The 23,254-nt window shown below is 31.8% G+C and overlaps 2 protein-coding genes across 2 annotated transcripts; one reads left to right on the forward strand and one right to left on the reverse strand.

Moving 5' to 3' along the window:
- Nucleotides 1-837: 837 nt before the first annotated feature.
- LOC133198500 (uncharacterized) lies at nucleotides 838-4,269 on the forward strand. The gene is made up of 8 exons (XM_061334585.1): nucleotides 838-1,325; nucleotides 1,449-1,570; nucleotides 1,728-1,819; nucleotides 1,913-1,953; nucleotides 2,609-2,767; nucleotides 2,920-3,036; nucleotides 3,214-3,840; nucleotides 4,210-4,269. The coding sequence occupies exons 1-8, from the start codon at nucleotides 846-848 to the stop codon at nucleotides 4,267-4,269; spliced, it is 1,698 nt and encodes a 565-aa protein (XP_061190569.1). The 5' UTR covers nucleotides 838-845.
- Nucleotides 4,270-8,920: 4,651 nt separating this feature from the next.
- On the reverse strand, nucleotides 8,921-18,014 carry LOC133199273 (histone-lysine N-methyltransferase PRDM9-like). The gene is made up of 8 exons (XM_061335106.1): nucleotides 17,936-18,014; nucleotides 16,136-16,363; nucleotides 12,896-12,930; nucleotides 12,555-12,609; nucleotides 11,455-11,519; nucleotides 10,837-11,031; nucleotides 9,819-10,056; nucleotides 8,921-9,262 (listed from the first exon to the last, which is right to left on the reverse strand). Exons 1-8 carry the CDS (start codon nucleotides 17,988-17,990, stop codon nucleotides 8,964-8,966), a joined length of 1,170 nt encoding a protein of 389 aa, XP_061191090.1. The 5' UTR covers nucleotides 17,991-18,014; the 3' UTR covers nucleotides 8,921-8,963.
- Between the last annotated feature and the right edge of the window lie 5,240 nt (nucleotides 18,015-23,254).

Raw genomic sequence — 23,254 nt, forward strand, 5'->3', positions numbered from 1 at the left:
AAATTTATGCTATTAAAATTAATAAAATGCAGGTTCTTCTATGGCAAATGATATACAAATCAGATATTGTTTATTTAACATAACCAGATGAGAACGAATTATGTCAACCTTGGTATAAAGATTTCAATGATGTATAAATTTCTAATGTTTGTTGTGCATTTCCAATGAGTAATTAGAAAAAAGAGTCATGACACAGCGCCCAATCTGCAGCTTTGTTAATTATATTGTTTATTGAAAAAAAAAAACAATGCCTCTGTCTGATAAAACATTTAAATTATTATGTATTATGTTTATACCGTAATCACACTGACAAAACTTTTGCACCTATCTGTCATCTCAGTGGGACATAAAATTAGTGTGTGTTTTAATGTAATATACATGTATTACATGTACAATTGTTACAGTTGTGTTTAATGCAAAGTTATGCTGTTAAATGAAGTTACATGATGATGTTACATATTGAAACAAACATTCTCTTTAGTTGAATGAAAACAGTTTTACTGTGCTTGTAAAATTACTTTTATTTTATGTTATGATATGATTTAATCAATGTACACTTTATATAACTATGTAATATGTACATTAAGGGGTTCCAACTTTGGTTCTCATTTTAGGATGAGATGAACGGAAGTCATCTAGACAAAAGCCTAAATATCAGTGATATAAGCATTTACAATGCAAGTTTTGAGGAAAATGTAAGAACAAAAAAGCTAAAATCAATCAAGAAAAAGAATAGTTCCATCCTTTTAAAAAAAGCATTAAAAGACATTTCGTTGGCCATGAAGAAAAAAAATAATTGCCGTCAGACTTGCTTAAAACATGTCGATGAAAAAATGATGAGAAGTATGAGATACAGATTTTGGACAAAGAGTTTTGACCAACGAGTTGAATGGTTTATGGATAAAGTAAAAGAATCTAAGTATCAAAGGGGATTGGCCACATTTACAATCGATGGTGGCCACAATGTGTGTTCTTCTTGCTTCAAACTGCTGCTCAAAATAAACAAAAACTTCTACTACAAGTATTGCAAAAAAGCTTCAGAAGGAAAATCAGCAGCTTGCTATAGAAATGCCAGAGGATTTGGGATGGCAAGAGAAGGAGCCATTGTCTGGTTGCAAAATTATGAGTATTTTCATGCAGACAGAATGCCTGATAATGGCGATATGATGCTGCCATTCAAGACAAGAAAAAGTGATCTTTATGATTTATATGTTGATGAAAAAATACAGAAAATAGAAATATCCATCAAATATGCATACACTGTCAGCCGGTCAGCATTTTATGAAATTTGGAAAACAGACTTTCCAAAGTTGAAGATTAAGCAGGTATCATTTCAAAATCCTATTGTTACAACATTGCAATGCACATAATTACATATTAAAAGTAACTCTTTAAAAAATTAAATATCACTTTTATGAAATAAAAATTGCATATAATTTTCTTTTCAGACAAATTCATTTTCTAGATGTAGTACATGTGTGCACATTGAACGAGAGCTAGAAAAAACACGGGATCCTGTTAAAAGAGGAAAGCTAAAAGATATGATGTCTGTTCATAATCAAAGGCAAATGTAAGCAATAGCAAATTGACCAATTTTTGTGGGGATCTTTTGAATTGTTCATAAATACATACTTATATAGACTGTCTAGAGAAAAAAAATACATGATACATATTTTCAATTAGTGTTATAGCAAATAATAAACAGATATGTCTATTGTTCCTTAAAGGAAAGAGAGAAGATACTACTACAAGAAAAGGGAATTGGCTAGGGGCAACCCCAGCCATTTTCTTAGTATTATCATTGATGGCATGGACCAGAGTAAGTTTCATACAAGTTTTGATATCATTTTTTTTTTAATTATAAAATACAAATTTCATTTTCTGACCATTAATATACTGATATTTTTTACAGGTAAAACTAATTTGCCACATTTCACAGGAAGACTTATGAAGGTATTTACAATACGCATATTTCTATTTTTATTCAAGATAGTATAGATATTTATAGGATCTCCCATAGATTGTGATTGGATATGACCCATATCTAATGAGTTGTGTGTTTCATATCCCTGGCTCAGGGATATAAAACACAAAACTCTGATATGACACATCCAACCACAGGCAATGAGAGCTTCAATCCTCTTTCTTGTTTTACAAAAAATTATCGCGTTTTACACTTTTTTATACATGAATTCAATTTATTTGAAGTCATCACTTTCATACAAAAACCATTGTGACGTCACAACTGTTGATATTAAAATGAAATCATATGACCAACATTAATTGTATAAACTGTAAAGGAGTCAACATGTGAGATAGATAGATAGATAGATACAATTAAAAAATATATACAAAAATGTAAAGTAAAGCTTTAGCGCTTTCATTTCAATTTTTCAAAAGCTTCCGAAGATTTGAAATTAAGGCGCGAAAGCTTTACTAAAAGTTTGCATGTTTCTTTTTAAAATTGTATCTGTAATTACCGAGCATTGTGGATTTGTACTAGTATTTCAGTATATACATATACAGTTCAAACATTTCAATATGTACTTAGAATACGACACAGATTGTTTTCAGTCTGTTTCATACAAGAATTTATTTCTTTATATAGGGTGTTGACCCAAACAGTTTTTTGAAGACTCATATTCAAGGAGTATTGAATCATGGACTAGAATCACTAGATTTGTATGTGGATATTAATGAATATATGCATGATGCAAATCTAGTAATGAATATCATATTGAAAAGCACATACAAGGCTTTATTAAAAGTAAGATTTAATTATCTAATATTAAAATTTTTTGTCTTAAAATTTGGAAAAGTCCTTATATTGAAAAAGAAAACAAACTCATAGAAATTGAACTAAAGTATTTAACTAAACAGTGTTCAGCATTCACATGAAAATTTTGAAAATAATTACAGACTGGATTTCTACAGAGCACGTTTTACATTCAAGCTGACAACTGTGCCAGAGAAAATAAGAATAAATTTGTCCTTGGTTTCTGTGAGCTACTTGTTACTTTGGATATATTCAAAGAAGTAGGTATATTGCAGTCTTTTACCAATTTTATAGAATTTAATTTTTATATTTCATGTATTTCTTTAATTGAAAAAAAAAATCATAGTTAATCAAAAACATTGTTGCATATACATGTGTCAAAATAAAAAATAATAATAACTTTATATAAATAAATAGCTTGATTTTTTTTCTTTTAGGTCCATTTATCATTTCTCCATGTAGGGCATACTCATGAAGACATTGATGCTTCCTTTTCCCAATTATCAATGAAGTTGAGAAAATCTGATGCAGAGACGATGCCAAAACTTCTTTCACTTCTAAATGGAGCTAAGCAATTAAGAGGTCTTTTTGACATCAAAACCTGGCTGGAACCATGTTTGAATCAGATCAAAAAACATTCCAAACCACTTCATTTTAAGTTCAGCAGAGACATATCCCAGAGAGTTGTTATGCACTACCGGCCCAACAGCAGTCGACCATGGACTCCCACTGTAGAAACTATGCTTCATGCAGTCCCTTCTGGCAAACCACAAATACTCATACCTCCAAACTTCCATAAAATTGATACAGCAGCCATAAGGAAAAACATCGAAAAACTACAATACCAAATGTCTAGAGATGGCGAGTACAAATGGTGGCAGCAGTATTTACAATACTTACAACTTGTAAAAGATGACAATGAAGTGATGGTTGATTATGCCAGAAGAGAGGCAGACTGGTTATTACCAAAATTAGTGAACAAACAGAAGCAAAAAGAAAGCTTTAATGAGGACATTGAGAGCCATTTATATGAACTGCTAGACAGAGAGCTTGATGACCATAAGGTATGTGCAAAAACATTTTCAATATGTATTGTAAGTTAATTATTGGGATGTTGTCAATTAATCTGCATATACATAAACACATGTATACATAGGGCTCACGGCGGTTGTGACTGGTTGACAGTTGATACTTTCTCATCCTAGACATCTGATCCCACCTCTGGAATTTCAGAGGGTCTGTGTTTTATGCCCTGCATGTTCACAGAGTATTATGCATTACAATTATTTGTGTGGGGTTTTTTAGCTATCGATCTCTGTTCATTTTCTTCACTTTTTTCATCTGTACTAATCAAAGTAAAAAAAAAGTTTTGCACAATATACATTTTAATTTTAAGTTGTGTATAACTTTCTGTTACATTTGTGTAAATTCAGATAGTCCTTTCAAAGGCAAAACCTAAGAAGAAGTTGAAGAAAAAACAGGAAAAGAAATAAATTGGAGGATTAATGGAAATTGATTCATCAAACAATGTCATAAGTTAATCTTTGCATTAAGAAAGAGTGAAGAAAGGCTTCAGTGGCACACCTCCATCTGCACGAAATTTTGATGAAGAATTCAGCAGGGGTTAGAAGTGATATTTTATTACGTATTGTTAGGTAGAATGTAGTTATAATTTAACTTCTTTCATTTTTGTTATTTTTGATTTACATCTACAAACTATTAAGAGTATAAGAATGAAATAAGTAAAAAAAATTATAATTAATTAATTCTTACTTAACATTAATACCTACATCAAGATGGATAAAATGTTTCTTATTTTCTAAAAATGGGAATTTTGATCTATTTTCACTTGTAAACAAATTTCTACGTGAATTTGGAATAAACAGGAAAAGAAAGAAGATGGTATTCTTTTTTCATTAAACTTTGTTTATAATTATCAAAAATGATGATGATCATAGAGGAATATTTCTACATGACATTGTATTAATATCTCAAGATTATATAGATTACAAAAATTTTATTTGTTAACATGAAAAAATGATGGAGTAATGTTCCTCTATGTTTTATTTTCAACTGGGAACTCATCCATGCATTAAGTGTTTAAAGGTCTATTGATCCCCAATCTTGGGATTTTTTTTAAATTGTACATATTGGATTAAGGATGATTATTTCTCCATGCAAAAATTGCTATCTCATTTCATGGCATCACATAATAATGCAGGATTGTACTCTATTTTGTAAGTAGTAACTTTTTGTATAAGGTTGTCGAAATATATATCAATATTAATTAGTTTTCAAAGATGAACTTATTGTTTTTATTTACTGTATTATACATACTTTTACACATGTTAGCTTAATTATATCGACCATTTGTATATCAGGATCAGAAGATGTTGGAGGAATTTTCCTCCATTTATTAAAATTATGGGATAAAGAACATCACACCAATTTTAATTGTTCACATATAATAAAATGATGGAGTAATTACCCCCTATGTATTATTTCAAATAGGAATTCCTCCAAATACTATGTGCACCAAATATTATTGAAAATAGAGTAATGTTCCAGTATGTAGACATTTTGTTAATCAGTACCCATTACCGAAAGAGGATTACATAAAGATGGAGTAATATTCCTCTTTATTATACTTTCATGTTAAATACTAAAATCTGATTGGTTTAGACGCATTTAACAATCCGTAATGTTACCCTCAGCGTTAGCAACACACTTGACAACGGGTAACATTACGAAAATATCACATGCGTTCAAATCATGCGCGTACGGTTCACCGTAGAATTCTCAAAACGTCGGTTGTGCGTTTGAAAGAAGCCGAATAAACGACGTCAATAAAAGCTTGCGTCCGATGTAGCTTACTTGAAAACAACAAACGACAGACGAAACATCAAACTTGAGATGATAAAGGACTTTTTGAGTAGCAAACAAACAATAAAGAGGTTGGTAAATCTTTTCCGAAGCTTTCTTATTGAGAAAAATAGAAGCGGGGAGTTTGAAAGCTTTCTAAGCGTGAACTTAACGACGATCTCCGAATTTTTTTATGACATCCGAAATCAATAAGACATTCAGTATAATAAAATAAATAGTGCACGTTTTTGAGGGTAACAGTTGAAATTGACACCCCTCGGAAAACCATTGTCAACCTCCGCTGACGCGTCGGTTGACAATGGTTTTCCTTGGGGTGTCAATTTCAACTGTTACCCTCAAAAACGTGCACTATTTATATAATGTAACATTTTGTTTATCAGTATCCCTTACATATAGAGGAATGTTCCCCTATGTTCTATTTTTGTACTTCAGTATCCATTACTGATAGAGGAATGTTCCTCTATGTAACATTTTTTTTATCAGTATACTTACATATAGAAGAATGTTCCCCTATAATTTATTTTGTACATCAGTTCCAGAGGAATGTTCCCGTATGTATTAATTGTAATAAACATTAAGATAGAGTAATGTTCCTCTATGTGTATTTTTCCATCACTATCCATTACCAATATAGGAATGTTCCCCAATGTATTTTTTCTATACCTAATGATGGAGAATTATTCCTTCATCTTGTAATTGAGTGTTTCTACTGGTTCAGATGTGATACATGCAAGTTTTTTTTGTACATCAGGACTGTGACAATGGAGGAATATTCCTCCAGAGGAATAATAAAGATTTTTTTTTTGGGGGGGGGGGCACAAAATGAAGATGGGTAAAGGTTATCCTTAGGCCAGTACAATTCAGTGATCCAAATATAATATGATAAAGAAATTGTACTCTATTGTCTACACATGTATTTATATTACCATGTTTTCTGTATTTTGTCATAAAGAATAATCATCTAAAGCAATTAAAGCAATAAATGTTTAAATAATACATGTATTTTTAATTTGAAATCTAGAAAAGGTACTCCTGGATTTTCCTTTTTTATTCTGGATTGCATTATTTGATGTTCATGTTCCGCAGTACAATATATCCAGGATTAGGCTTCTTTAAAGAGATGTCCCCATCTTTTTTTCATGCATGCAGTATTTTGAATGGATGAGAAGACATAATCCATTATATACTTAATATACTTTATATACTTGACAATAATTGCTTAATTGGATGATCTTGTTCCATTTTTATTTTGTGGAAAAAAATGAGCTAAATATTTGACGTCAGATATACTTCATATTTCTTTCTACAAATTGAATTATACCATTAGAGGTCTAACGTTTTTAGCAAGGGTATTTTATGAGGTTAGAGTCAAAACATCACATTTTCTGAAGATAAATATCTTTTATTGCTACAGATAATCATTTAAAAAGAGTAAATATTAGAGTTTTCTGCTCTTGAATGTACAAGATCCGTCATCGAAGACTAATAACGTCACTGTAATTTTTGTTCGGGTTGAAACACAGATAGATATATTTACATTTCACAAGTATTTTGTTTATAAAATGTGTTGATAGCTACGCATTTAAAACATATTAACAAAGACGTGGGGGGGGGGGGGGGGCAAAAAGTTATAGTATGCATTTAACTCTGACGTCACAAAAGTTCAACGCCGTGTAAGTGCAATGTCATAAGCGGAAATCAAAATTCGCGTTTACTTCTATAAATTGTAATCTACCCGAGGGATAATAAAAATATTTAAAAAAAAAAAAAAGAAGAAGAAGAAGCAAGGCGAGGAGTAAAAAAAAGTATATATAAGCATTGAATCATTATTTTTTGAAAGATGCCGTCTCGAATCAGCAATGGTGTGTACAAACAAATTTTCATAAAGCGCTAGCTCGCGTTTCTCAATTTGTTTGCACTCATCGTTAATATTATGAGACAACATTTTAAAAAAAAATGATTCAATGCTTAAGTATGTGTTAAGACAATTCATTCTCTATTATGCGGTGTATGGACTATGATACATATTTCCAAAAAAAAATATATAGACTGCAGTTTGGTACTTGTAGTCCAATAAAGAGAAAAAGTTTTTTTTAAGGAGCTGATGTTAATACAAAAAGATGTTTTGGGGAAACAATGATGCCCTCGTATGGCCGCTTATCGCCAAGGTTGTCATTTGCAAGTTAAACTCTAAGGTTAAGGTCAAGAGATCATCACTGTTGGTACTCAAAAAAATGGTCTTGTCAAAATGAGTTCACCTTTGAAATCTAAAAGCTATAAAAGCACCAACAGTTCAATAATTATGGCCAAAATTAAAGATTTTCAAAAGTGAGTCAAAAATTGTCAGGCCAAAATTAATAGTACACAAATGAATTTCAGAAGAAATACACAGGTGAATTACGAAAGTTTTAGAATCAGCCATTAAAAAGTTATGACTGAAGACTTTAAAAAGTAGTCAAAGTCTGAGGTCAAGATCAAAGGGTAAAAAAATGTCGGTATTCAGGAAAAGCTCTTGCCACAGGAAATAAAGCGGTGAAATATTAAAGCCCTAGCACTTACCATTCAGAAATTACGGCCAAGGTTAAAGTTTTCCAAAAGTAGGTCAAACTCATAAGGTCAAGGTCAAATGGTCAATATTGTTGGTACCTAGGAGAAGATCTTGTCAAAAGAAATGATCACGTGGTGCATGTAATTACCTGATTTAACCGTTCAATAGAATTGACCAAGGTTAATATTTGGTATTTTTTTTAAAGTGTGTCAAACTCCAAGATCAAGTTCAAAAGGTCAAAAATATTTACACCCTGGGAAAGGTCTTTTCGCATGGAATACACCTGAAAAGATTGAAAGCCATTCTTTAACCAATCAAACATTATGGGTAAGGTTAAAGTTCTTATTTTACGGACTAACAGACAAACAGATAAACTGACAGACAGACAGACAGAAAAACAGACGGACGGTCAGAGCAAAATACATATGGCCCCGAATCTTCGATTACGGGTGCATAAAACTTTATAATAACACTTGGTTTTAGGTATTATTTTATACGTTTAGAAAGAAGAGATCTGAATGTAAATTTCCCTGAAGAAGTGCGAAGATAACGAGACGCCACAATATGCATTCTGTCTACATGCTATCCGAAGTTTATTTAAAAATTCTCTCCCGAGAAAACAAATGAAATACATAAAATTTAGGAGATTCCATTCAATTATTACATTTTTTACTCACTAGTCTAACACTGCATTTTTTTCAATGATAAAAATATAATGGTGGCAAAAGTTTATTTTCATTTTAAAACAATGAAACATTACGTAATAGAACACTCTTCCGGCTCCAAATAAAACGGAGAATCCTCACAAATAAAGGGAAGTTTTAGTCCGTCTTCTCCTGTATAGTACGTGTAATTCCTCTCTGTCACCCAGCGCCACCTACCGTCGTTATGATAAGTCAAAAGGAGGCCAAAGATAGGATCAACTGCCGTCTCACCCTCGTCGTTTGGATTCCAGTTCTGATACGTCACAGGTGTCCAATTATCAAAAATTAGTCTTTCATTGTCAAATGTCAAAACATTGGCACGGAATGCAAAAGACCCATTCAGATCAACTTCTGCAGAAAAAGGAAAGAAAATAATATCAGTATTGAAATACCGATATCTGTGTCATAACATATAAACGTTCTAAACTCCATTTATATAATTTGTTTGTTGTTCTACACCCATACCCTTTAAAAACTTATAAATCGATAAGCTTGAATTTATGTATCGAAAACCAACAGATGTTCAAAGGGAGAGTATCCCATTTTCGACCTAAGTAAAAAGTACAATTTTCTGATACATAAGCCAATCTAGGCATAACTAAAATTCAATTTGAAGAACAAAGGAAAATAAGTATCGTTGGATGGTGTTTGAAACCATAATCAAGGTCTTTTAAATGGAAAAAACAATTGAAAAATTACAAATTTCATACACTGCAATAAACTTTGTTTCAAGATTTCAATGAAGCTAGTAAACTAAAAGTTCTAAAATTTAAATTTGTGGAATGCAAAAAAAGGGGGGAAAATATAAGGAGTTTATACACTAATATAGATAAAAAGCAGTTCTTACTTCTACCCATTTGCAAGTTAGAGAAATGAAGGTATGTGAAGTGATAGATTGAATAATTACCCGGATGTATACGGTTTACCCCTAAAAACCTCCCATATCCGTCCCCATACCAGACCAGAAGCTCTTCACCCGGTTCTACGTCACGTGACGTCATATAGAAGATGATGCCCTCGCACGTTATAGGGATGACATTTTCTTGTTGATATTTGGCGGGAGAGTTCACAAATCGTAACCAGTTACTACAGGATGGGTCTTCTGCATCTATGTTATAAGTACCATCGGTTCCCTGTTTATCTACCTTTAAAAATTTAATCAGAAGAGACTCCATTGTGTATAAAATATTTACATACGGTGAGGAAATGCATGAACATTTAAGGTGTCTTTCCGAGCTTGCAGGAAAGGCTCGAGAAGATGCAATTGAATTTAACACTATTTAAACTTTCAGAACATTAACATCTAAATTATTTTCATTTCCAAATATTTTTCCTTAAGATACTTTGCAAATTAGAAAAAGTTCCTATTCTCATGAACTACCGTGAGATGAGTTAGAATATTTCCATTGTGAAGTAATTGAAATTAAAAAAACATATAGTGCATTTTTTCAGAAATGATCGTTGAATGACAAAAATATGTGGTACGTCATTAGAAAATAATGTGAATATAAGAAATCAATTTAGTTATTGAGAATTCATGAGGTTCATGAACTACAACGCTTCACGCCTGCATATTTATCATGAAGCGTTAACTATAGTTCATGTCCTGATGAATTCTCAAAAATTAATTTCTTTTTTTTAAATGATACTTTAAACATAAGTTCAACATTCATATATTGTACTGACTTTCCTTTAACAAATCATCATATGGATCAAAACAGTAGAATCTTCGATACAATTCATTGATTATAGATTCATTTTTTCTTCTGTTGTAGTAATTTTAACAGCCTTTTTGATGTCAAACATTTAGGTGTTCTCCTTTAAAACATTCTTTTTCAAACATTTTATATCGGGAATATATAGAATATCCTGTATGTGGATGAGATATTGTACCTGATTTTGGATGATTCTTCATATAATTTTACCTGCCATGAGTAAAAGTCATCTTTCCGGTCTACAGTGTGAATAAGTCCTTCATAAACCCCGAGGATAGTGAACTTCGGTACGAAGGTCTCTGCCCATGCGCCCATTCCCGCCCCCGGAAGTGACGAAAGTTTTATGGAGAATCCAGGTGGCGTGGTAAGGTTAGCTCTCTGATGTGGAAGGGAACCTAGAGGAATCTTACATGTACAAGATAATGTCAAGGACACGAAACATAGGTCAAGGACAGATAGTTAAATAATTTTATGATGAGATATATGGAAATAACGAATAGTATTCGAGCTCATTTTGCTGTATTTACATCCACTGAATATCGTCTCCTTTATTTCTTGAGAAAACTATTGCCGTTAAACATACAATGGCGTACATACCAATAATACACAATTCCACCTATTTAATTCTACTTTGAATGATTATTTGTACAACTATAAATATAAACAATAAAACGTCTTTTTTTTTTGTTTGTTAATAGGGGAATTAACGTTGCAGCTACTGCAGAAAAAAATTACGCTTACGCTGGTAATGCATTTTCTCGGCAACAGCTGCAACATTAATTCCCATACTAACAGCCAAAGAAAGCATTTTATTGTTTAAGTACATACCTTTGCATTAGGAATGTGTCTATATTTAGAACTTTTTACACCGTGTTTAATGTAATCTGCACAAACTGCAAAGAAAAACAAAATTGCACTAAGACTGTCCTAGGTATGCAAAGCATAATATTTTCATTCGAAATGTATTATCCTGATAAAAATGTGCTAATAACATCGGTTTTGTTAATACCATAACAAGTCTCTTGCTAATAAAGCACTGATTTTTTTTTTTACATCAATGCTTTTTTTTTAAAATCAAGTGTGTATTAGCTAAACAGAATGGAGTTATTTTAAGAAAGTGATACTTTATTAATTCACCATGAAATTGATTAACGTGGATAGAAGTATCGAATTTTAAATTTGTGTACACGTTTTTGACAAATTAGGTTAAGAGAAAATACTATATGGACAAGCATTCACACATGTACATATACATTACGTTTGCACTAGAAACTCTTTATGATCAAAGAAAGAATTTTTTTTTGCGCGTGAGGTATGAAATGACGGTCAGGTTAAATGAGGTGTGAAATAAAAAAAAAAGATAGGATGAGGTGTGAAAGGAGTTTAGGTAGTAAAGTTTGAAAAGTAGATCGAGTAGAGCGATACGTGAAATGTAGTCAGGTGAGGTGAAATGTAGTCAGGTGACGTGAAATGTAGTCAGATGACGTGAAATGTAGTCAGGTGACGTAAAATTAACTTGGGTTCTCATACGGAACATCAACAATTTATCATATCTTCAGAGATCAAATCTGCCAACAATCTGTTGCAATTTCGATGGGCACTAATTGTGCTCCGTTATTCACAAGCACTTGGGATACCCCCCCCCCATCCCGTTTTTCCATTTTTTTTTTCTTTTTGAATCTTTTTTATTAGCCGACCTGTTTCTATATGAAGCAGAATTAAAACTTCTACATGAGAAGAAGAAAGCACTTGCTGTGGCCTTCAATCCCATATTCAGAAATATTGACGACGTATAATCAATTAACAATAGTTACTTCGATTCATATGTCTCGATTTATCCCAGTGAACTTGAAATAAAAGAACCCTGTCATATTTTTTTCATATTTAGAAAATATTGTGATAGGCGGTCAATGAACCTTAATACTTACAGTTCTTCTTTTCAGTCTCAACATCCCATTCCTTCTGAGCAATCTTAAAAAGCTCCTATAAATGCAATAGAATGTTGAACGTTATATTTGTTAGAAGGTAAATTTCAAATAAAAGCATTTTGCGAGCACTTAATAGAAACGCATCAATTTTGATCTTACAATAATTAAAAAATAAGTATTAATCTCTCTCTCTTTCTTTCTTTCTTTCTCTTCCTCTCTCTTATTCTTTCTTTTCCTCTCTCTCTCTCTCTCTCTCTCTCTCTCTCTCTCTCTCTCTCTCTAACACACACACACCTATATATCTTCTCTCTCTCTCTCTTTCTCTCCCTCCTACAACTTACATTTCTTTCTTGATATATGTTGAAAAAATTCATCTCTGAAAAGAGAAACTTAAATCATTTTATGTACCGTATATACTCGCTTATAAGTCGAGTTATATCATTTTATGTACCGTATATACTCGCCTATAAGTCGGGTTATATCATTTTATAAACCGCATATACTCGCTTATAAGTCGATTTATATTATTTTATCTACCGTATATACTCGCCTATAAGTCGGGTTATATCATTTTATGTACCGTATATACTCGCCTATAAATCGAGTTGTATCATTTGATGTACCGTATATACTCGCCTTTAAGTCGGGTTATATCATTTTATGTACCGTATATACTCTACTATACTATAAATCTGTAAAGACTTGTACGTATACATAATGCTTATAGTAACCTTTACATCTACCTGTCCTGCATGCTCTCAACTTTGTAATAAGTTATAGAAATATAAACTATATTTCGTTTTCCAGAAAAAAAAATATTGACTCGCTTATAATTCGGAGATAGAGGTTTTGACCAAAATTTACCTCTAACAAATCCGACTCATAGGCGAGTGTTTATTACGGTATTTTATTTCCCTTAAACGACTTAAAGGAGATTATATACGGTATTTTATTTTCTTTATCCGGCTTATAGGCGAGTATATACGGCATTTTTTCCCCTTTCAATTAGAAAAAAAGTGTAAATTGTTAGTTTCATTAAAACTGATTTTTTTTTAAATAAATGGTTGCATTAACAAAAATGTTTAAGGAGGTTCGATCCTGAGCTTTTTAGCAGATTTTGGTCTGGGTCTTAATTTCTAAAATTATGCATCATTTTTAAGTTCTAACATTATATCTGGATTCTACGATGCAAATTAAACTATATCCAATGAAAAAAACCACGATTAAATTCCATCCTAATAGGATTAAGCCAGGGACTATATTTTGTGGTGGAAGGCTTTTTAGAAGAAAATAATCAATTTTTCCCTTTTGAAATACCGTATAACGGGTATTTTCTGCGGTTGGAAATTTTTGCGATTTAACCCCTAAAAGGTAGCAAATTGATTTCTGCGTTTTCAATTTCTGCGGTTGCACTATACCGCAAAAATTTATTTATGGGGTATGGTCATGCACTAAACTTTATGAATTATCAGAACGCTGTCATGTTTACGTTTTATAAATTCATTAAGACATACACTGTATTGATCAAAGGTGCATGAAAACTGGTATTAAGCTATTATGCTTAATTAAACTACTATCTTTTATTTAGTTTTTGTAAAAAATATTTCGAGTACCAATTGAAATAAATTAATGCAGTGTCAGTTGTCACCTAAACAACAATACAAATCTTTATTCTAACAGACGTTTTATGCGATCTATTAAAATACTAGTATTTAAATATATTTAGATGATAATAAATGCATCCAAGCCATATTCTAAAATACATTTCTAGTTAACTGCAATCAAAATTAATTTGTTGCTTATATTTTAAGCTAAAACAAACAGTTGCATAATCGAGTACCCCTAAGTTGACGGGTAACAATCACTGGTGTCATGTGCATTGAGACGTAACTAATCCTGTCAGTCGTATGCATTAGGTGAAATTCACGAGACAATCGAGCCACACTGTGCATACACGCAGTAATTATTGTCTCAATATAAAACACAAGATTGAAAAAAAAAGTGTTTAAAAAAGAAAACTACCATGTGTTGTTCGCAGCTATCGGAGTTTGGACTAATAATTGGGAAATAAGTACAAGTAAAGATGTTTTTGTATCAACTTATTTAATTGATATTATTTACAGGAAGGTTTTGATTCAATATGTTTTGGACCAATCCTGACATCTAAAATCTTCGAATTTCGATGACACCCGAATTTTCTTGCTAACGAGGATGTGGCCACTCATGAGTCTGCGGACGCATCGATTTTAAAAACCTTGCGTTCCAAATAATTTTGTTGTGTCCAGTACGCAGGTTCTTGTGTTATGAGAACCCTGTTAGACATACGCACCACTTATCATAATTGCATGTACAAAATATCTTAATGAATATTGAAAAAATATTTTGCGATTGTAATTTTTGCGGATTTGTCCTATCCGCAAAATTCCGCAAAAATTGGACAACGGCAGAAAATACCCATTATACGGTATATACAGTACATGTACTGTTAAGTTTAGATTCCTATTTTTCCATGCTGGTTGCACACAGAGCTGTTTTTTGCAGTGAATTGTTTTATGCTGGTTCTGAAATATCTATTAAATTATTTCTTATGAATTCTTTCATTATGTTGTGACAAATATAGTAATTATATTCTGAAAGTCCAGGCAAAAACTGAGCCAATTTTAACATAAAATCAACACTTTTTTAGTAATATCTAAAAATCTACATCATAGACCCCCACTTTTGTTTTTCTTTTCTGAATATATTAGATAATTTTGACCAATCTGCCTAAATTCAGCAAAAGTTTAAGACTTTAGAATAACTTTCTTGCTTGTTAAATTTTTAATGCCAGAAAAATCACATTTTATGGGTGCAGAAAGGTCAAATAATTCATTATGCGGAGCAATTTGAAACTTTTTCTTAGTCACAATTTTAATGTGTCTTTTTTTAAATAGACTCATAGTTTATTTTGTCCCATGATTTATTTGGATAAAAACATTGGAGGGAAAACGTTGAAGATGTGATTTTTGAATAAGACACAAATTTCAATGCAAAAAGGTCATATTAAATGTGCTGTATCGCCAAAAGAAGCATATTGATCCCCATTTTTTGTTTTGATTTTTAATTAAGCTATGTTTGTAAAAACTAAAAATATACTTGACAAAAAAAGTTTAAGACTTTAAATATCAGGATCAAACCTCGTTAAATACTCAAGATTTAACCAATAATCTGTCCTGAAATTGGATAATTTATAAATTAACTTCAACAGATAAGGCATCCAAAAAAAAAAAGAAAAAAAGAAAAGAAATCCCTAACGAAAGTTTTTTTAAGAGGTGGAGGTACATACATGAGAATTCAAATGTTGTATGGCGCAGCATAAAATAGTTTCTGGTTGTTTGCCAAATAGTTTTTAAAATTAATTTTATTTATTGTATATCGAGTGGTTTTTATTTTTTGTTAAATTTTGAGCCAAAATTAAAAAAAAAAATACATAAAAAAAATTATGGATAGGATTCTTTGACACAGGCAGTCGGAAATAAGCAAATTAAATATAAATTTTATGTGGCTTTTTCTTTAAAACTTAGATCCACTCCTTTGCTTACTTTCAATATATTTTGTGAGTACTTTTTCTTTCTCTTCAGAGTCTAGAACGACCATGTGAGCTCCCTGCTGATGACAGATATCACTGGAATTTAACATGGACGTAGGTTCTTTGTGGAAAGAGAAGCACCATCCACTCACATTCACGAATCCCCGGGAGCATCTGAAAACCTCTGAGCCGGAAAACCCAGGGGGACATGTCAAAGACTCCGAATCAATGGCGATCAAAACTGTGAAATGATATATGTTTTTACAAATTTCACATATTAATCATTAACGTGTCTCCGCCCTCACGTTTTTATATTTTCAAACTATATATGATATATTCATGTACTTCATTTTGCAACAACAGGACGTGTTATTTAAAAAAAAAAACTCTCTGAAAATATGATGCAATATCAACGATAACATTACTGTTTGTTACTCCAGAGGTACATATTCAATTAGGCCAAGTTTTTTTTTCTTTTGGTTTACGATTCCGCCGACCCTAATTTTCACCAATCATGAAAATAAAAATAATGTCTTTTTCCGACATATTTTCCGGATTTTTCTCAGCTGAACTGGTGGGTTTTAAATTTTAAAATGCATCTTAATCAAATAAGCGCTTATTAATATATTCTTGAGACCTCTATAAACATTTAGATGACCGTAAATAAATACAAATGGTGGTTCTGTCATGTGACAAGGTAATTCCTCGCTGAAAGCTATGAAATACACTTAAAGAACTTTTTCTGCATGGGAAAGTGAATAAAATCTTGGATGCATGATCTCTTTCTCCAATTGCAATGTCTCAATTGGCTAAATTCATACCGTAATATTGGAGAGTGACACGGATACACCTATAGATAATAGGCCAATTTGGTGTTGAGAGATACATCTTAGTTGAAGTAATTCTGACTGGTATTTCACTGGATGAATTCAAATATGTATAAAACATTTGTTGATTTAATGAAGTAAATTCATTACAAAAATCTTTGAAAATTTGATACTCAATTGAGATCAAAGCCCTTTGAATTACTAAGTAAATAATGAGCATTGCCGACTGTGCAGGTACATTGCAAAAATTTAAAGGAGGACTTGATTGAGAAATTATTAGGCTTTTGTGCCGCAGGTTGAAAAAAATTTGATAGCTGCATGATCAAATTATTATAACCTTTATTTCAACGTCAATTACTTTTAATATTGTTAAACAATTAAGTTGTATTTTTCTTCAATCTAAATTTAACTTAAATTTGGACCCTTATTTTTTGTTTGTGGGGATGCCAAGGTTTATAACACAATACAAATCACTGAAGAGCACATAAAGAAGTTGAACATCATGAACAAAGCACTGATTGACAAACAAAAATCAGAACTAAATGAAAATGACATTCAGTCTAAAGTTAGAAATGAATTAAAATTAAATAAAAAGAGTTCTGTGATTTAGACAATAAAACTTAAAAACACTATTGACGTGTATTATTTTTATTAAAACAAACATTGCTGGTATTTTAAAATGAAATTGTTGAATCCTAAATTATTTTTATTTTTCGACCACCCAATGCATTTTTTGAGACAGAAAATCGTAAACCAAAAAAAAAAATAAAAACTTTGGCATAACTGAATATTTTTCTTTTCTCTGTCAGGGAGAAATCGCATATATGCTTTATATATATTCGCTTCAGAATAAGGCGAAGAAAGAACCTGAAAGTGTCAAAATTTTGATTGGAAACAAGTTTAAAAGAGAACTTAAAGTTAATGCAAAGTTTCCTTCTTCTTTTTAAATTTTAATAATTCGGAAGGCGATCGTTTATCTCTTTTACCTGTAACAATCCAACTCAAAAGAGGTACTGCTACAATCGGAAGGCCTCTTGACATTACGTTGAAATAAATGCATTGGGTTTTTCTACAAAAATAAATAAATATTCGAACAATTAAATAGCAGGTAGATAATTTCAGCAATTCTCTGTAAGTACTACCAGTGTAATAGCTAAATAATTCAATTTATAGAAGGTGTACATTTGTTGTAGATTTCAGACTTAGTTTAAAGATCTCAGACTTTGTGTACAGACTTAGCGTATCTATAATCAAACAATGTTCTATCGGCAAATCAGGAGCGGATTCAGGATTTTAGTTGTGTAAGTGGGGCATGGGTCAGATTTGATACAAAATAAAGACTACAATTAATATCTAAAAAAAAAATCAGAAATGAAATCCCTGGGTCCGTTTTATAAGAACTCGTAACCTTACGTTGTCGTTAATTCTGGAATACCGCGATTTTACGCAGGACTAAAGTTACGGTTTGACTTTATTAATGGTTTTGGGGTATATTGTTTATAGATATTAATTTTAAAATAGTTCAAATGTTTTGAATATTTATTTTCCAATCAAACCATTGCCATCTATTCAATTTTCAGAATCTATCTATTTACAAAGTTGGAAGACCACTATAGTTTTTATTCCCTTACAAGCACATCAAAGACAACAGCTGATCGATGTCATATCAAAGACAACAGCTGATCGATGTCATATCAAAGACAAGCAAAGATCAAAGACAACAGCTGATCGATGTAAAGGACGTTTTGAGATTTTACTTGTGTATTTTAATTTTAAACAACAATTATCAGTGATAATACAACTTATTAACACAACTATCTTTGAAAAAACAATACGATAAAACTGTTATTTACGCGGAAATTCGCCTGCTAAACACCTAAACATCCTCTTAAGACAAAAGAGTGGGTTTTTTTTTTATTTTGTATAGACAATGTTTTACTTTATTAAAGAACATTTCATTATTCTTAAACTAACAATTAAAAATACGTCAATTTCACTGATAACTTCTACCAATAAAATTATTCCGCATCTAAATCTTTTGTTTATAATGTATTTTAATCAGATAACATTTCTTTATTTAAATATTCTCGTTTTTCACGGAAATCTCTGTCGTTCGTACACGGATTTCTACGAAGTAAGAGGGAGGTAGGCATTTTTCTCACAAAGATATATATTCACAGATGTATATCATTTTTCAATACTTAATTACAAGCAAAAAATACATTTTAAGGACATATGCAACGTACCTTACCTACTGATAATTTTTCAAGATATTCTTAATTTAGAATTATAGTACCATCAGATGTTCATAGACAAAAAAAAAGCACGCATTACCAGGGGTTTTGAATAGATATCAATTGATGTAAATTCTTCTATAATTCAAAGAAAAATATACAAAAATTACGTAACATATATTCTAGATGGTTTTTTTTTTCATCTAAATTTGTTTCAGAAGAGGTGTACAGCACCATACATAGACATTAAAAGAGTAGCACACAGGTCCTCCAAATATTGGAACTCTTCGACTCCAGGGAAAAAAGAAACGATAAAGTTCAAACTACATTGCGTATGTCCTTAAAGGTACTGAATGTTCAGTTAAAACTCTGTCAGCGTCGCTTGGTGACTGAGTAGTGATTGAAGGATCAGGAAATGGAACAGTTCTTTCTCTCTTTCCATTTGTCACCTCTTACCGGACAATTGATCTTTATGTACATGTACATGCGCTACACGTGTTTTATGTTTGCCTGAAAACACGTGTATAACATGTGAAGCTGCTCAACAAGGCGATTACCTACACTAGACTAGACGGCATAGTGATAAAAGGTGCGAATTATTACATCATTTAGCATGTGTTTGATCACTCCAAGTAAACACCTAACTTGATTAAAGGAAAGCAGAATCCTTCATCGGCTAAAAAATCAATTATCTAAAATGTTAATGAATTGCCAACTTTTTATTCAATCATCGGATCACTTAATTTAAGTTCAAAGTACAAAATTACTGTCTACGTTATTATATATGTATTTTTTGAGTATATAAATATATACTGTTTGAAAATGTAAGAGAGAGAGAGAGAGAGAGAGAGAGGAAGGGAGTGAGCTAGAAGAAGCGAGAAAGGAGAGAGAGGGGGAGAAGAGAGAGAGAGAGAGAGATGGACATAGAGAAAAGGGGATAGCAGATTCGACATAGGAGAGAGGAGGATAAAAAGGAGAGAGAGAGAGAAGGGGAGAGAGAGATAGAGAGAGAGAAGGGGACAGACGTCAGTGACGTAACACGGCTGTCAGACAGGTGTCCAATAATTCTGTTCTATAAATAACCACAATCCATTCAATGAGAAAACAGGAATAGAAATTAATATCGCAGTCGCCCATAAATCATCTAAATAAGCGTTACGTGTAAAGATTGAGAGAGAGAGAGAGAGAGAGACAGAGAGTGCTGTGCTATCTTGGTGATCGTTCAACCAAGTGATAGTGAAATCTTTACTCCATGCAAAAAGGAAGGATTTTGAGGTAGACCGTCAGCCGGTTTTTTATTTATTTATTTATTTTACGTAAAAGGGTCTATAGCTATAATAGGAAGCCATCGTGAGTCACTCCGGAGTTTCTGACGTCCGCTCTACTGGAATCCGAGCCACTCTTCAATATTTGGCAGTTAATTGTGATTTTCAAAACAATACATATTTTTATGTGCTTTTTTTAAACAAAGAAATAACTGAAACGTTACCTTATATTAAATACATATATGTACATGTATTTACATATGTTACGGAGGAAGTGAAATAACAATCCAGCGAAAATAGAGGTGACACTTAATTCAATATTATACAGCTACGCACAACAATAGGTGGAGTTTCTTCTCCAAGACAGTTACATTACTCCGGAGTTTTATTATTAGCCTCGGAAGAAATATTAAAAGATCAAAATAAGCCTTAAAACGTGAGACTAATATGATTTAATGATGTTTGACAAAGAAATGGGCGAAGGGGCTATATATTACTTATATGCAAAAAAAAAAAAAAACTTGTCGACAATCCAATGATGTATGGGATATTATTATTCCTTTTCCTTTTTACTTTGTCAAATTTTAAAACTAATGTGTAACTTTCTACTCCTACATTTTATTTAATGAGCAAGGGGTGTATGGGGTAGTTGATATTTTTCAATTTTGTGAAATTTATATGGACAGCCATAATTCGTGGTCGTATTCCCCCATGCCAAATAGCCCCTCGGAGAAGAAAACTCACTGTTGTCCTTGAAAAAAAAAAATAACGAAGATAAAGACCTTTCTTTATAACGAATTCAAAATTCCGTGAATTATATTCGGACATTTTCAAACGTAGCTCCAATAAATCAATAAATTAATAGATGTGTACATAAAAGGTCTCACAACAGAGACAAAAGTCTCAGCTAAAGCAGGCCGTAAAACAATTTAAATTTTCATGACATGGATATATCATAAATATATATTTTTTTAATTTATGATATTAATTTAAAAAAGAAATTTCACAGTTTTCATATTTTAATCGTAGTCATATGATATTTTGTTAAAAGGCCTGCAGGACTATATACCTGAAAATAAGTATAACCTACCTTTGTGACGGTGTGTAAATCCCTTTAAAAAAGGAGGAAAATGAAATTGACACAATAAGGAGTCACATGACAGTCATGTGATTGATTTGAGTAAGTGATGAATGAATGACAGATGACAAGAATACACCGTGAAACACAAAAGCAGGGCAATTAAGTATAAAACACAGAGGATTGGCAATCAAGCGTGAAAGGCAAAGGCTGAGCAATCAAGCGTAAATTTCCGCTCTGTCAATGATTGACCTGAAGGTCATCGTCTGAGAGGCTTTTGTTGTTCTTTGTTATCCTTAAAGAAATTATATTCCTGTTCTAAATACTATATGCCATGAAAAATTGCATTATTCTTGTTTCTTTGAATGTCAATGATAATGAATCGGGTTAAATGATGAATAAGAAAAATAAAGAAGCTATGGGAAGTCACACTAGTCAGCATTCGCTTCCTGGTTGATCGGTTCATTTATTTTTTTTAAATATTGCTTAAAATGGCAATTAAAATGGAGGCTCATAAAAATTTATTTGCAACTGCAGAGGATTTTTAAAATTCTAAAACTTGCGTAATTTATATTTTTAGGTTCACTTTTTACGTACTATTGAGTGTAACATCTACACGCTTTTTCTGAAAATGCTGATTAAAGATTCTCAATTGTTTAAAATGTTTCAAATCAGATTTTATTTCACCCGGGTGATTAGGCAAAAAAAAAACCACTGTTATTCTTCTTATGTCGTTTTGTGGCCTTCTATCTTCACAGATATTTTAAATTGGGTCAAAATTGTCAAAGTTAAGAAAGGAAACAACATTCAATTCTCTTTCTGAACGTCACAATACTTGAGACTTTCAAAAACTCTTTTGGCCCGACGTGATTAGTCACTGAAATTTTATTAAATTCGGTTAAAGAAAGCAAATTTCCATGATTTAAAAAAGGGATAGAAAAACTGAACACATCCATCTAGTTTACCTAGGTATATATTTTTTTTTATACAATAATGCATTGCAATATAATAGACATCCCAAAATGATAGAACTGTATACATGCAAAATAGTTTCTCTGAAATCCCCATGTCATCAAACTAAAGATGAGTTTTATTATTTTATCAATATAAAAAAAATACTAATGGTTGAGAAACGATGTATTTAAGACTTCTTCCTTCAAATTTACAATCTGGATTTCTTTAACACTGATTTTTAGCTCACCTGAGCCGAAGGCTAATTGAGCTTTTCTGATCAAAGAGTGTTTTGCATAGAAATCATTTTGGAATAATCTTCTGCTCAAGAACAATAAAGCCATGATTAGTCATATTATTATAGAAGCATCCTCAGGTAGTGTAGATTCAAATTTGTTCAAATTTATTAGTGGGGCAGCAATGAGCGATCAGAGTTTTATATAGGAATACATAGGGAATTTTTTTTTTTAAATTCTGCTCGAGAACAGCAAAGCCATGATTAGTAATATTGATATGGAAGCATCCTAAGGTAGTGTAAATTTAAGCCCCCCCCCCCTTCCCCCCCCAAAAAAAACCAACTCTTCAACACTGAATTGATTTACTTTATCCTAGCCGACGTGCTCACATGAGCAATATGGCCCATGCGCCTCTTGTTTATAATGGTATTTTATGTCTACAAAATTCAGCTCCATTCTACAATTAGTAAAAAGTAAAAAATATCCTTGTTATATACCTTCGAATCAAAGCAAATACAAGATTTTATCGCACCTGTTGTTA

The sequence above is a fragment of the Saccostrea echinata genome, unplaced genomic scaffold, assembly GCF_033153115.1.
Source record: "Saccostrea echinata isolate AGI-Se365-2 ecotype Australia unplaced genomic scaffold, CSIRO_AGI_Sech_v1 ptg000033l, whole genome shotgun sequence".
Classification (NCBI taxonomy): Eukaryota; Metazoa; Mollusca; class Bivalvia; order Ostreida; family Ostreidae; genus Saccostrea; species Saccostrea echinata.